General features: G+C 38.4%; 1 protein-coding gene across 1 annotated transcript; it reads right to left on the bottom strand.

The window, feature by feature from the left end:
• Positions 1-98: 98 nt before the first annotated feature.
• LOC136268872 (protein F37C4.5-like) lies at positions 99-10,174 on the bottom strand. Its single transcript, XM_066064337.1, has 9 exons — positions 10,011-10,174; positions 7,852-7,960; positions 7,473-7,798; positions 6,718-6,959; positions 4,277-4,459; positions 3,525-3,660; positions 3,267-3,477; positions 1,819-2,003; positions 99-426 (listed from the first exon to the last, which is right to left on the bottom strand). Exons 1-9 carry the CDS (start codon positions 10,146-10,148, stop codon positions 238-240), a joined length of 1,719 nt encoding a protein of 572 aa, XP_065920409.1. The 5' UTR covers positions 10,149-10,174; the 3' UTR covers positions 99-237.
• Between the last annotated feature and the right edge of the window lie 6,269 nt (positions 10,175-16,443).

The raw sequence follows: 16,443 nt of genomic DNA on the forward strand, positions 1-16,443 counted from the left end.
TTGTGAACGTGGTATTCTTTTTAGAACTCTGTTCCATCCCCTTATGCTATCAAAGACACACAGTTGATAGGGCCACACACCATCTTGTTGTCATGACGTATGCAACACAAAATTAGTAATTTTCTGTACAACATGAGATGAAACACAACTATGCATGTGACTCTGCAAAAGAAAATCAATGAAGTCAATTTTGTTAAAATTTTTCAAGAAAATAGACACAATTCTCAAATGCTATAATTACAGGTCTCCCAGTCCTTCAACGACCTTCCCTGAGGGATACTCCACCTGGTACTGGATGGTGATCACATGATCTGAACCAGCTGGCACCTCTAACTTCCACTCTAAATTGTTAGAGTTGTTCAGTTTTGGATTTGGTTCTGGACCATTTGGCTGCTTCTTGGGCAGTACTGGATTCGTCAGTGTTACCTGTTAAAAATGAAGGAAGTATAGAAACTTTTATATTGTAAATCAGCCTACTGCAATTTAAACTCAACAAGTAAAAGCAACTTTAAGTTTGGTTAGGGATCATAAAAGTAATGAAAGAAACAAGGGAGGTTGCCTACACCTGCAGATATACTAGCGAACATTTAATTCCTACTTCAGTCATGGCTATAGACTGAAGTAGAAATTAAATGTCCACTAGACTAGTATACCTGCAGGTGTAGGCGACCTCATTGCTTTTTATTTCTATGGTCCCTAATGAAACTTAAAATTCCTGGTACTTGTTTGCTGACTTCTTTTGCAACATAACAATGACTGGTGAATCAACCCACCCATACCACATCAAAGAATAATAGCACTACATATTCTAAAACAAATTTCACATCCAAACACCAACTAATCAATTACTGAAAAGTGAAGTGGCCATTTCACTTCGTTTTCAGCTATGTTTTGCCTGTTACACATACAGCGCTATACAAAGTACTACAAATAAAGAGAAGTACGAGAAGCACCTTTGCAACTGGTCCAGTTGATAAGGAAAGTATGGATCATTTCTGTTTAGTAAGCTATTATGCACTACCCGCAAATCAACACCTACATGTTAGTGGAGAAAGAAGCGGGATACAAAAGAAGATATAGATAAGTCCGTGATGCATTCACTGTAGCAGGCGCAAAGGCACATCTTGGAGCCTAGGTGAAACTGAATAGTGAAGAAATCAAATCCATAATGTATATAGATAGTCAGTAGAAAACTCTGTTACATAAAATTCCAAAGAAAAACGTGTTCAAAACATTTAGGATCACTCTGAAGCGTTTTGACTTGACTATAGACTGCCAAGCTATAAATATGAAGCTGGTTTCTGAGTGATATTTTTGGGCAGGAAGTGCAAATCTTCATGTACAGTAAAAGTGTACTGTATGATACCATCACAAATGGTGAAGCATTCGGCATAATAGCATGAATTCTTTTAAACAGTTCAATCAAAAAATAGTGTGAAGTGATAGTAAAAAATTTACTATCATAATAGTTTACTTAGCAACTATCACGATAGTGAATACCATCCTACTTTACCAAGTGGATATTTTTAAAGATGGATTGTTGTGTAGCTATGGCTTACACTTCTATGCTTGTTTTACTTGGTGACGTGGTCTAATAGCACTTTGCCAAGAGGACTTATTGAAATTGCTGACTGTTATATTAGAATGTTTGACTGCTCTATTAGAGAGTATCTCACCTTACAAAGCAAGAGACCTGTTGGTCACAAGTAAAAGTGACATGAGTGTAGTGTATTGTATGTAATTCCACCTATGATAACTTTCAACATTGTTTTCACCTATATTAGGAGCGGGAAAAATAGGACAGTTTAAACACCTCACCTTCAGTTTTTCATCTTGACTACGAGGCACATGATCGGTGAAGGTGATGATGGCTGGTTCACCGAGACTGTTCTTCAGTTCTGTTACCTGCTTCATTGTGTATGTCACCGTCTTGGACAGGATACCCGTCTGTTCTCTGAACCTCTTCAGTGGCTTGTAGATCACCTTGATCCGAGGATCAACACCTTTGAATGATAAAGGAAAACATCAATATAGAAATACGAATCCTAAAATATGCTTCTAGACTTATACTATTGAGAAGTAAACAACAATCTTTATAGTAGACACAAATCAATTACATGACAATAAATATGTTGCACTTTTTAATATATAATCAATAATAAACACTTAAACAGTGGGCAGAGAGGCAAACTCTGCCCAGTCCTGGGATGATGGTATTGTTGCCATATTTTAATGAGCTATTTGGAGGCTCCTGGTAACAGTTCATCAATATAACCAGTTTGTACTACAGTGGAACCTGTCTAAAGCGGTCACCTTTGGGCCAGAAATATTTGGCCTTTATAGAGAGGTGGCTGCCTAACTCAATATCCTCCATAAAGCAGCCATAGGCCATAAACTGAGGTTTGGCCTTTATACAAAGGTTCCAGGGACTTATATACTCAGGTTTAGCTATAAAAATGCATTTAGCTATACTCCAGTACATCGCTTACTTACATAGCTAGCAGACAAATTAGCAGAAAAGAGCCTGAAGCTACTCTGAGTTTGGAGACAGCAATTGAGCTGACTATGATCCCTGGCTACAAAGTCTGTGAAGTAAAAACAGGAACTTCCTTAAAGACGGTGAACTGTTAACTACACAATTGCAAATCCAGGATCAAGATAGTAAGGTGAGCTTTAATTAGAATCACACTAAGAGGCAAAGTCATGGAGTGGCCATGAGCTTTTCTATACTGTGAGTTTATAACTTTTCCGTATTACAGAAGTATAAAGTAGTGCAGCTAGTTTACTCACCATAATGGATGTAATTAACTGGCCACTTTGTGAGAGGCCTATTGTGTAGCGAAGTGCTGTTTGGGACTACTAAAGCTGGCTGTTATACGTGTTATAGAGGTGACCGCTTAATGCAAACTATTTCTGTACAAACTGATTGGGAATTGGTCGGGACCGTAGTCACGTGGCTGCTATGTTGAGGTGACCGCCCAACTCAGGTGACCGTTAAGGGAGGTTCCACTGTAATTAGATTTGGTACCCAGATTTTCCAACACAGCATCTTATTATTGTTGTTATTGTTGAACGGATGGCATAGTCACCTGGAAAAAAAAGGATTCAGCAGTTTTCTTGAAATTTAGAACCAACACTCTAGGGAGCTAATGTAAGTGCATGCTTAATGTCTGTCTACATCTAAGTGATCACAAGCCTTCAGTTTCTTGTACACATAATAGCTATATTGCCTGTATGTTCATGTTCTATTAGAACACTTTACTGACCTAGTGATACACTGAACTCCTCCCCTGGTGACACAGCTTTTAGACTAGTGTCTGTCACAAATGTCTGATCAAGAAACACGTTAGCTGGTCCAGCCAGGAATGGATACTTGGAGTTGTTCTTCACTGTAGCCTTCAGGAAGGCATGAGGTGCCATCTTGGGGACAGTCTCATACTCAAACGTTGGACTCAAATCTGCTGTACCCACTGACACCTAATATATAACACATTAATTCAAACCCACAATTACAAGTTGATAACCTTATGGGAGGCATTATCGGATGGTATAGTAGCTTTACCGGTAATCTCAAAAGTAGTAGTGGATAATCCTTGAGATACATCAGCTTGTGGTATCTTCATTTGTTCTCTCTCCTCAGATTCACTATAACCACTGGTCCTGTTGGGAGCAAAGACCATTGTACAGACATACATATTATACACAGTATACGTCACCAATCTCTCGCATGTTTGTGCAAACCCAAATTTTACAATATACAGAAAGTAAGAGTAAGTATGAACATGAGGGAAGCAAGAGTAAGTATGAACATGAGGGCAGTTGCTAATGGTGATACCATGATATTTGCCAAAGCAAACAAAATTTGAAAGTCTTTGTTTCATGTCCATGATGCATGCATGACCCAATCCTTTATTTACATGGTGTTTGAAACATTTCACTATTGTAGTTTTCTCACAGTTCCCATCTTAGCCCTAATCACAAGAAAGATGTATAAAAACTAAACAGTAAAAAATATATAACCTAAAATAGCTGGTACTAAAATTGTCATAAAAAGAGTAAAAAAGGTTTCCCAATTATCTGAATACATTAATATTTACTATGTGGTCATACAAGTAAATTGTTCCAATGAATAAACAAATAAAATAAGTTCTGCTCAATAAACTTAACAGAATGCACACTTGATCATAACATATCCTGACATACTAACATTTAGGCAATAGAAATGTTTAGGTCCTATTGTATGGACTGAAGACACACAGGGTAGGTTAGACCATACCTCTTCCTCTTCTTGCTTACTGATCCAGACCTGCTGAAACCAAACCCTCCAGATTTCTTAGAAAAGCTATATTCATCCAATCGATAGTCTGGGACCTGGAATGTCAACTTGCACGTTCCCAGTTCAGGTATAGCCCCTCCCACACTGGGTGTGGCTGTAGACAAACACACATTGGTAGCATTCCTAATGAACAAAAACAAAATTCTAGCGTAAAATGTGAAAGATATTTATTCGAGGTGAATGTATTTGGAACTAGCAGACGAAGTACACATACATACACACAACACGTACATCACACAAAGATTAAAAAGTTGTCAGACAACCATATAGCACCATTTTTAGTAATAAAACCACCAACAAAATTAACAAAAATGGGTACACTCAGTTTTTATCATACAGTACGGTAGTACTGCATATTAGGAGATTTGGGTTTTTCTGGCCAAAAAAATCGCCCAAAAACCAGCTTCACAACACCATCACCTTGGCAGTATTGGTTAGGTATAACCAAGCCCAAAAGTGCCTTCAGTACAATCCTAAAGGCTTCCAATAAATTGTTACAAAATTTCTAAAACAATTTATTCAATGAATTTTCTACTGACTAACTGCCTGCCAGGCAGGCAAGCGTAACTCTATAACGGCTAAGGCTATGAGCTTGATTTTTCACTGTTCGACGTCGCTTCATCCTGAGATGTGTCTTTTGGCATACCATAGTACACTGTACGTATAATGCACGTATCATGGACTTACCTTTGTCCTCCTTTGTGTCCCATTTCTTTTTGCTGACAGCCTAAAATGTCAATTCACGGTAGCGTGATGCATGGCTTCCCTACAGTATGTTTGTAAACAGGAATTGTCTGTATTTTCCGTAGTGACTGGAGAGGTGATTCTAACACTGTTCTTCGTTTGTAATGCTGTGTAACAGGCTGAACATAGCTGAAAGCGAAGCATAGTGGCTGCTGCACTTTCAAGGCAGTAATTGATAGTCGAGGCACATAAATCGTTGTATTTTTGTGGTGACTGGATTGATTGCAGAGGCACTTCTTCTACTGTTTTTTGTTTGTAGTGCTGTGTAATGGGTTGAACATAACTGAAAGTGAAACATAATGGCCACTGCACTTCCGAAGCAGTATTTGATAACTTGGGGTGTGCGTTCAGACGAAAACATTAATTCTGGCACTATCGTTTCTGTTGATGCAGTATGCGTGGGTTCACCAGTCATAATAATGTTACAAAAAAGAACAAGGTTAAGGAAAAATTAGGAATTTTAAGTTCGATTAGCGATCATAGAAAAAAGTAGGAAACAAGGAGGAGGTCACCTACACTTGCAGATATAATAGTGAGCATTTAATCCCTAATTCAGTCCATACCCAAGACCCCTTAGGGATAAAATGCTCACTAGTATATCTGCAGGTGTAGGCAACCTCCTCCCTGTTTCCCTACTTTTTTTTGCCATGATCCCTAATCAAACTTAAAATCCCTAAGTTTTAAACCAGGCGCGTGCCAAAGCCAGCAAAGGCCGGCTGTGGGTGCACGCCTGGTTTACTGAAATTGTTTTCGTAAAAATGTGCATGTGTGTGTGTGCATGTGCGTGTGTGTGTGTGTATGTGTGTGTACCTACCTACCTATGTTTGTTTGTCCGTACGCACCCACATGAGCAAAAACACTAAAAATGATAAAAAGCAGCCAGCTTGTAAGAATTGAAAGCAAAATTAAGTCTGTATTAAACTTCCACACACATAAACTTTGTGGTTTCTTCTCGGTGGTCTGAAATACGGGTATGGCGACTCTTCATATACTTCTTGAACGGCCTTCCCTTTTGGTTTTATAGATGTTTAACAACTTTAAAACAACACTGAAGGCCTCTTAGGCTACCAGAGGTAGCATATCCTTTGGGTTGAAAGTGGGGCATTACCCGTACTTATGCAAACGAAAATGAAGGGCAGCCTTGAGGCTTTCTATATACAATTCGCACAAGAAAACATGATAGACACACTATAAAACAGTTGAGAAGATACTTCTGTGTGTAATTTGTGGTTTAAAGTGGTTTGTTATAGTTACCCTCTATAGCAGTACATAGCAATGTAATGTGACTACCAAATTACAAAATATGAAGCATGAAATACGCTAAATTACAGTATTTACACAAATTCTAATTATCTAGCTGAATTAATTATAACTATAAGCACGAATATAAACTAAATTATATACATGGCTGATTAATTGCCTATTTAGTTAGAATGGGATAGTATTAATTGCATGGGTGCCTGATTTTTAGAAGTAGCACAACATCAATTGGTTCCTTAAACTAGTTATTCTTAATAAGTCATATCAACAATTAGTGGTACATGGTCGGCAACTACACTACAGACAAAATGGTTGATATTAAACTGTATGAACCCCACCTCCTCCTCCTCCCCCCCCCATTCATGATAGCTACATACCAGTCTTCTCCAGTGTTCTGTTGTATCATGCCAAAGTAGCTGACTTGCATCGTCTTGTTAGCACTGATTACTCTCAGGTCATACTTTGGTGTCCAGCCAGCGTTGTGGACCAGGTAAGAGAAGAGGAGCTTTATTTGTGATGGTTCCTTCACATCCAACAAGATGCCTATCACCTGTTGTTTGGGAGACTCTTCTGGTTTCTTGTGAGATGTTGGCTCCAAGTTGGACAGCTCTTCGTCAATCTGCAGAGCAAATAAAGGCACTCACAACTTCAAATGTACAAACCAATTACTCAGTGAGAATGTAAATAAGCCTTATGGTGAATTGTCAAACATGTGAAGGAAAACACATTATCAGAAGGAAAACACATTATCTAAACATGTGAAGGAAAACACATTATCTACATTTCAGGAGTGTGTATCTAAATCCCATAGATAATTTCTCAAAAACTTGCATGTGCCTTGCTGTTCATAATTGCAATTTATATAATTTTCATTTGCCACTCTACTGATTGATTTTCAGAAATAAAGTGGCCTGTGAAGAAGGAAGACATTGGTGGGCAGGCCAGCTGTGGTTACATCCACGGTATATAGTTTGCGGCTTAGTGCATTTTTGGTGCCAGAAAACTCAAAATATTGGGTTACATAAGCTGTACATGCAACAGAGGATGAAACACAGGTCACTATGAAATCTGTCACATAGCTGTACTATGACCTCTACAAAAATCACCACAACAATATATTAGAAACTCTTACTGTTTTGACTTTTTCTTGTAGTCCCTTGATCTCATTATCAACAGCATGCATCTTCTCCATGATAGTAAAACTCTCCTCACCAAATCGGTCCACAAATGTCATCATATTATCCACCGTGCCTTTCTGCAACAGCTGGCCAAGTTGTCCGGCAGCATTGCTCTTATGAGAATCAGTGATACTGTTAGCATAAGACTGTAACATTGTCTGCTGCTTCTCAATACGATTCTTTTCCATTTGTAAGCCAGCAATTTGGTTGTTGACTGAACTCTTCTCCTCCTTTAAGCGTGTCACCTCCGGATTACTGCTCTCTTGAGCTTCCTCTTCAGCTACACACAACACAGTTAAGTATCTTACATTTACGGTATGAGTTACAGCATACCTGTAACACTGATTTCTTGGAAGGACACCTCAGTGATACTGGCTGGTCCTACTCCATCCACTCTCACAGAATCTTTGTCTATTGACTTGGACAACTTTGTGAGGACAACCTGTGGAGTACAAACCAAACATCTTCTTAGAACTGCAAGAAAAACATATAATTGGTTTCACTCCAGGAAAGCACTTCATTTTTTTCTTAAAAGAACAACAAAGAATTTCAAAGAAATAAAACAAGAGGGGTTGCTAGTCTCATCCTCGCAGACCAATTCTCCAGGGTGGCGCTTACACCTGCAGCAGACATTTTTAGTTTAATCCCTACTTCAGTCCTGTAGCTAGTCAATGTAGCTATGACTCAGACTGAAGTAAGGATTAAAAGTCCACTAGTATACAGCTGTGGGTATAGGTAATCTCCTTTGTGTCTCATTACTTTTTTAGCATACCACATCAAAGAATAGAATGTTGCCAGGTATATCATAAAACAATATTTGTGTTGAAACGCGTTCCCCAAATACTAATTACTGAAAGCAAAATGGCCATTCTGCTTCATCTTCAGCTTTGTTTCGCTCGTTGCAAGAACAGTACAAGAAACACCTCTGTAATTAATCCAATCACTACGGAACTTGCAATGTGCTACAACTGCCAGCTATGCACCTACCTTAGTCTCTACCTTAAACTGAAGTAACTTTCATATATTAAAACAGGAGCCCATAAGCACCAAAGGAAGACTATTGTAACAACAAAGCAGAACACTACCCTAACAACAAAAAAGAGGTTCATCTGTTAGGCGGCACAATATTAAGGTCTTTCACAGTCTGTATGAAGGTAAGCTCATGGTGAGTCAAGGTGAGCTAAGATGGATGATTAGCACCCTCTAACTCTGGCTTTATAAACACAGCTATGGTTGACTGCCAGTTGAATGGCCATGTAAGCTCAAAGCCCACCGATCTATGCCCACATGATGGCACAATATCCACTCTAGCGCATACATACATATTTATACAAGGCTCAAGCAATTCTGCAAGAACACCAAATCAAGACCACTATTTGAAAAAGGTAGACTTTTCTCTCCTTTAAATTAGTGTTGTTCCAGTATACTTTTACTAATACTTACTTTGGAAAAGTACAGCCCTTTTTCTGTTAGTATTACTTACTAATACTGTACCAAATGTTGGATGATTTACTAAAGAGATACTCAATACTTTAGTAAAAGGATGGTTAGATACTAAATACTTACTCTTTACTCATAATTGCTTCATCAAGATTTAGTAAGTATTGTATAAGTGACTCATTCATTTATTCCAGCTGAGTTCTATGAACTTTGAAGATTTCATTTCAAAGCCACCACAAGTAGGCGAGCCTTAAAAGTTGTTTTTTTTTGTGCTTAGGCTCCAGTAATCACTTTGCTCATGTTGTTTGATCTATCAGTATTAGGTAGTATAGAGTGCATAAATTTAGTGGTAACTGGAACAGTTGGAGTTCATTGTAACTGTTTGGAATTTGGATGCCAGAATAACCACTGAAGAGCATAGAATGGATCCGTTAGATTACTGGGTTGGGAAACTGAAGCATTATCCAGTAATAGCTCCTTAATAGCCTGATATTTTAGCAGTACCAGCTTCAACTGCCCCTATAGAACACATTTTCTCAACTGGTGGGGATGCTACTAGTGGAAGAGAAACAGACTAATGCAGAAAAATTTAGACAGGAATATTTATTCGAAAAAATCTGTAGATTGCACCAGCATATTCAGAATAACTGGTTATGTTATGTACTATAACTTTTGGTGACCTTATACTTTACTAAATCAAATTTTGGTAGTAAATATTTTAATATACTTACTTTTGAAAATTTTCATACCAAAAGTAATACTAGCACTTTACCATCATTGAAAGTCAAGGTCAAATACAAATACTATACTAACAAATTTCTTTATACTGGAACAACACTACTTTAAATTTGTAATGATCGAACTGTGGACCTGACCTCTGCATGCTTTTCGTGGCCACCATGCAGTTGCTTCTATTGCAAGGCAGCCTGGTGTCCACTTATATACCACTGTGGAAGAGGTTACCTATCTAGACACTACTAGCCTAGACACGCACCTGCATTCAAAAAATGCAAGAGACGTTCATGTATGGCCTCGAATGTAGGGTTCCCTACCTCTTGTGGTCCGGACTCCAGTTGTAGCGAAATCTCTCGCGTCACCTCTGCTCGGTCTTTATAGACGACCACGTTAATTACTGGACAATCGCTGATGACCACTTCATTTTTACTGCCCCCAGCTGCTGCTTCATCCATTTTGCTAGTCACGTGCAGAAACTCAAAGGCGGTCTACCGCGCGCGCCCCCTTATTTTGAGATAGTTCGTAAATGACGGAGGTCGCCCCCGTTTTTTTTACACAGGCTAGAACAAAATGTGAGTACTTTTTGGGGGGATAAAAACTACATAACTTTCCTTCTCCTATGTCTTTCTTCATGTCCATGCATGACCTATTTTTAAACGCATATTGCAATGTGTCGCAAATTTTTGTTCAAGATTGCATAAGCACGTGACTAATTTGTGTACAATTTTTTTTTTTTTTAATTACTAATTAATGACATAGGATAAAACAGTACATAATAAACAAAAACAAATTATCTTACATATGGGCCTCAGCGACCTGCACTGCAATCGGTGCCTCAGCAATGGGACAGCGCAAACTGGACCTGGCACCGCGAATGCACATAATTGCAGACCTCAACAAAGAGAAGCTCAATTTGCATCTCAGCCATCCCATCACTATTCCGTAGGAAAGACTGTGCTTTGCACTCAAAAGGTTGGCCAATCTCTTATAAAACTGAGTAGCAGCATCACCCATTCCACCAGTAGTGGTAAAAATTAAGGGAGTACAATAAAATTACGTGTGTGTCAGTGGGTGGGAGAACGATCTTAACATAGATAATATACCTACTAACAGTAGGTAGGGTCCACAACGTGAAATTTCGACCTCTGAGAATCAACTACCAAACTACCCACAAATGCTAGGCTAGGTACCACTTAGAAAATGCCAAATTGGCGTTATTTTTCATTAACGTCATGTCGTGCAAATTGGCGAATATGCTTACAAATTACGAGGTTTTTTGCTATATCTTCAAGGAAATGTCTTTTAAAGCTACAACACGCGCTCTCAACCTTTCTTACTAACCGTACTCTAAACTAAAACCATTAGTGGCTGCATTGTCTGGAGCAATTTCCAGCCGCAGCATCGCGAAAATGAAATTTCGGACTATAAAAAAGTTTCGATGTCACTGGAGCACACAGTAGCGATGCCAAAGTAACCCTCCCAGGTCAAACTGGTCTGGCATGGGTCCAACTACTACCACACCAAATATGATCGAATTCCAAAATTGTTTGCCATCTGGCTGAGCTCGACGTCTGTCAAAAATTCGTCAAAAATGTCGATCTTATTCACTGACAGGAACTTTTGCTAGCCAAATGTGCTAGTTTATTTCTCAAAAGCTTGGTAGACCCATAGTCAGTAGCTTTCATTCATAGGATTGGTCTGGCAGCTCTTCAAGCGACCTCAAAAACCGCCAAATGCCGATATCCAGTGGCACGAATTTTGGCGATATCAACCAATTTACAATGCGTTAAAGAAATTTTGTACTCCAAACGTAATGCTTTGCCTCTCTTAAGTCATGCTGCATCCTTGTTTAGTTGTATTCGTCCATAGGGTGGCAATGGCGGCTCTGTTATCGAGGCCAAAATCCATCAAAATTCCCATCTCACCATTTGTCATCAGTTTTAGGAAGTTTTACATGTCAAACATGCTGGTTTGCCTTTCTACATTTTTACTGGACGTTTCAATCACCTTCGTCTGTGTAGGCACCTTTCTTCAGTCTCTTGAAAATGTCGGAGCACACCAATTGGGCCGCAGCGCAACCATCAACACCACCTACTGCTTATTTTGTTTCATTGATTCCACGAAAATTCAGCAGTAATATTGCATAACCCAAGTGGAGTTAGTCTAGTTTTGAATATCCACCCTTTGGAACTCTACACGAATTGAATTTTCGATTGTGGTTTTTGATAATCGGAATTTGCATTTCGGTAATCATTTGTATAAACATGTAGAGTACAATATTTAGAGCTACACTAACTCCATTTTCGCTCTATTACATTTCTGCTGGTTTTCCTGTCATTCTTGCGTGGAACCAATGAAACAAAATAGCTAAGCATTAACTGGTATTGATGGTTACACCCAATTGGCGTGCTCTGGCGTTTTCAAGAGACTGGAGAAAGCTGCCTACACAGACGGAGGTGATTGAATGGTCCAGCAAGGATGTAGAGAGCTAAACCAACATGTTTGACATGTAACACTTCCTAAAACTGATGACAAATGGTGAGATGGGTATTTTGATGGATTTTGGCCTCGATAAGAGAGCCGCCAGTGCCACCCTATGGACCAATATAACTAAACAAGGATGCAGCATGACTATAGAGAGGCAAAGCATCACGTTTAGTGTGCAAGTAGAGATTTCCAACTAAATTAAATAATTAACATTCCATACATTCATTGGTATGACAAATATTGTGCTATTGTTCAGGGTCATTTTAGTGCAAACCCCATTTCAATCAGTGGTTCCTATCAAAAGATATAAGGAAAAGAAGTTGACGTTGTGATGATTTTTGTGTACAGCATTTCAATGCTTTTTATGTATATTGCATGGCACCAAACACAATATACAAAGTGTCATAAATCTAGATAGGAAACTAATAACGACATGAAATTTTCACCACATATCTATTTTATGAAGAACAGCATATGAACTAAGTAAAACCTCTCAAAGTGACCACTTCTTTGTAGACTGACCACTCAGAAATTACATGAATAAAGCAAGTGATTCACAAATAATACTGTGTGTATTGTGTAATACTAAGTATACACAGGTACTTAATGCATTTTCAAGGATAACTAACTAGAAAAATCAGTAATATTTTATAAATGGCAAGTACTGGCATCACAAGTCACAATTAACACATACTTCGGAAACATGACAATCAGATAACACAATGTAAGAGCAACATTATTTTTAAAATAGATTTGTTTGGACTCTGCTCAGCTTTATTTGTCACATTGTAAGCACTAAGGATGATAATTATTATATAACACAATGACATCACTATACTACAAAGAGAAATTATAAATAGTTTCTGATCAAAATTACAATCACTGAAGCTGCTATAAAATGGATCAAAACAGCAGTAAATACACCAGAATATAACAACAGGTACGTGTGAAGCCATGTAAGGTTGGTATCACATGCCAGTCTCCACTTTTGAAAAGATTATGCTCAACCTTGAACCTTATTTTGCAATTCCGCGCAAGACAACAAACTGCTCACCTTCAAACTATACTTGCATCGATGCAGGGGGATGCCTTGAAGCCAAGGGTGATTGTAATGCTGAATTCTGAGCAGTGTTAGATGGCGATTTACCTTTAAAAGGGCCATATTTCCATCGTAATCCAACATCAATCGTCCTCCAATCAAAAAACACATGGCAAAATCGAAATCAGCATATACGGTTTGCCCAGAACCACTTTCTTCGTCCTCATCAGCAGCAGATTCACGCGGAAACACTCGGAAACTTCGGCTATCACAGGTGCCACATTCTTCCAATTAGAATTACGTACGCAATTATTTGTATGGGCTCCCTATGGGGATTTTTATTTCTCAAACTTTGATTTGTTGTATTTCAATAAATATCGCATGGATTTTAATCCAGTAAAGTGCAATACAAAGTACGAAGCATTGGCTTCCATTTACTGGAACGGCAGCTTGTGAAACATTTATTGAAGGTGTATAATTTAAGTAGCAAACATATGTGTGAAAAATTGGTAGGTTGGAAATCGCTAGTGCAAGATTTCTTTAACGCATTGTAAATTGGTCAACATCGGCAAAATCCGTGGATATCGGCATTTGGCGAATTTTGAGGTCGCTTGAAGAGCTGCCAGGCCAACCCTATGAATGAAAGCTTCTGGCTATGGGTCTAGTAAGTTTTTGAGAAGTAAACTAGCACATCTGGCTAGCAAAAGTTCCTGTCAGTGAATAAAATCGGCATTCAGTTTAGACGAAATTTTGACAGACGTCGAGCTCAGCCAGATGGCAAACAATTTTGGAATTCGATCATATTTGGTGTGGTAGTAGTTGCACCCATGCCAAACCAGTTTGACCTGGGAGGGTTACTTTGGCATCGCTACTGTGTGCTCCAGTGACATCGAAACTTTTTTATAGTCCGAAATTTCATTTTCGCGATGCTGCGGCTGGAAATTGCTCCAGACAATGCAGCCACTGGTGGTTTTAGTTTAGAGTACGGTTAGTAAGAAAGGTTGAGAGCGCGTATTGTAGCTTTAAAAGACATTTCCTTGAAGATATAGCAAAAAATCTCGTAATTTGTAAGCATATTCGTCGATTTGCACGACAAGACGTTAATGAAAAATAACGCCAATCTGGCATTTTCTAAGTGGTACCTAGCCTAGCATTTGTGGGTAGTTTGGTAGTTGATTCTCAGAGGTCGAAATTTCACGTTGCGGACCCTACAGTAGGTATATTATCTATGATCTTAACAACTATCCACAGATTTTATTGTATAGTAAGAGCTGCTTGTTTATTCTTTTTACAACTTAGTTGTAAAAAGAATAAACAAGCAGCTCAGTGGGGAGTACATGGATTGACACTACATAACAATTTGTGTCCACATATAACAACCAGGCAGGTTGCAACAGTAATGTTACTGCCATAAAACCAATAAAATGAAGCACTTAAGATAATCACGCTTTCTACTATAATGTATTTCCTTTGTTACAGCCCAGGAGCCATTCTAAGCTAGCTCACCTGGCTTACAATCATCGTACAAGGACAGATATACAAAGCTGCCACTTTAATGGCACACGTGCCACCTCAGGTATATGTATATACTGTGACATTGTTAAACAGGGGCATGCATATTAAGGGGAAGGAGGGGGGGAGGGTTCCTATAAAAACTGAAGTGTTATGGTAGCACCTAGCTCCAGTCAAAAAATAGCATCTCTATAGGTGCAACCGTAGCATGCTACCGTATATGGGTTCCTACCATAGATGTGTTATGTACATGTCTGTCTGTCTGTCTGTCTGTCTGTCTGTCTGTCTGTCTGTCTATCTATTAACCTGCTCTAAAATTTCAACTCATTGTGAGTTTGCAGCAGGAATACCATGCAAACCATCTTAGCGTGGCAGCACAAATGTACAGAGTAAATGGGAACAAGGCATGGTATACAGTGCATTAGGAAACTGGTTCCTCAAAAGTACATAATATTATTAAGGGAGAACGAGTCCAAGGGTATGCATCGAGATACTCTAATAGAGCAGTCAGATGTAGCTATTCTAACTAATCTAATACAACATTCATTAGAGAAGCAATTTTTAAATGGGTATATGCAATGATATAAGTATAAGACTAAGTTAACAGCTAAATCTTAAAGTTTTTAATTTAGTATATTTGAGTCACTACAATATCTAACCAGCCATAATTGACATAAGGGAACAAAGAATGATTGTATTTATATAGCTACCAATGAAATCACGGATCTAGTAAATTTTGAAACATTCTAATGGTCAAAATCTGTCAGCAGCTGGGGGCCCTGCCCCCTCCCCTGCACCTATACCTCACTACCTAATCTGGAAACCTTCTTGAAAAAATCCTGGATACGTCCCTGTCACCTCTACAACTGTTCGCTGATGAGACTACTTGTTATATAGAGTGATTGATTCACATGAAGACACTACCATTCTTCAGCAAGAACTAGTTCATCAGCTATCAAAATGGGTGCAGATATATGGCAGGTTATAGATTCAATGTCTATTAAATGTACTTGTAGATCCTTATCCAGTGTTCTTCTAGGATATCTATACGGCTCACTAAAAAGGTTCTTTGTTTTTCTAAGCATGACTCTATACTCATGACACAGCCTTAAATGACTATTTAACTAGTTTGGTAACTATTCAAATGTTTTAGTTGTGAACTTGGAGTGCTATCATATATGTACTTTAATTTCACCTGGTCATTCCCAAAATTCCTGATTCCCCTCCAAAGGAGAGGGGAAATCCCCCCAAAAGCCTTAAAATTAACACTGTCATTGTCAGCTATCATTCATTGCTTGTAGACATGAGATTCAATACCTTTGATGTGAGAGCAGTAGGTTGCACCTCAATTGTGAGAATCATGCAAGAGGGAGGACAGTTGAAACATCTAGAACATTGAACTTTTTTAGAGAAACTTAAGTAATTGCTCTCCAAAAGTAAAGCACCATCATATTTAGCTATGGTTCAGCCTCAATTGGAATATGTATCAATAGTATGGGACTCAATCTACAACAATGATGTGTACAAAGTTGAAAAAAATTCAAAGAAGAGAGCAAAGTGAGTATTATCAGATTATGATAGATATATGTCACTTCAATGCTCATGCAACATCTCACTTGGCCTAAACTCCAAACACAAAGAAAGATATCAAGACTATACAGACATTATACAAAATACTGCATAACCAATTTCCTTTATCTATTCCTCCCAAT

Source organism: Dysidea avara, chromosome 10 (genome assembly GCF_963678975.1).
Source record: "Dysidea avara chromosome 10, odDysAvar1.4, whole genome shotgun sequence".
Lineage (NCBI taxonomy): Eukaryota > Metazoa > Porifera > Demospongiae > Dictyoceratida > Dysideidae > Dysidea > Dysidea avara.

Excerpts from the sequence above, each read along its gene's own strand:
- LOC136268872 (XM_066064337.1), bottom strand. The coding sequence starts at position 10,148 with ATGGATGAAGCAGCAGCTGGGGGCAGTAAAAATGAAGTGGTCATCAGC. Across the intron at positions 6,960-7,472 it reads TACAAGAAAAAGTCAAAACA|ATTGACGAAGAGCTGTCCAA; the intron begins GTAAGAGTTTCT and ends TTTGCTCTGCAG. Across the intron at positions 2,004-3,266 it reads GGAGTTCAGTGTATCACTAG|GTGTTGATCCTCGGATCAAG; the intron begins GTCAGTAAAGTG and ends TATCATTCAAAG.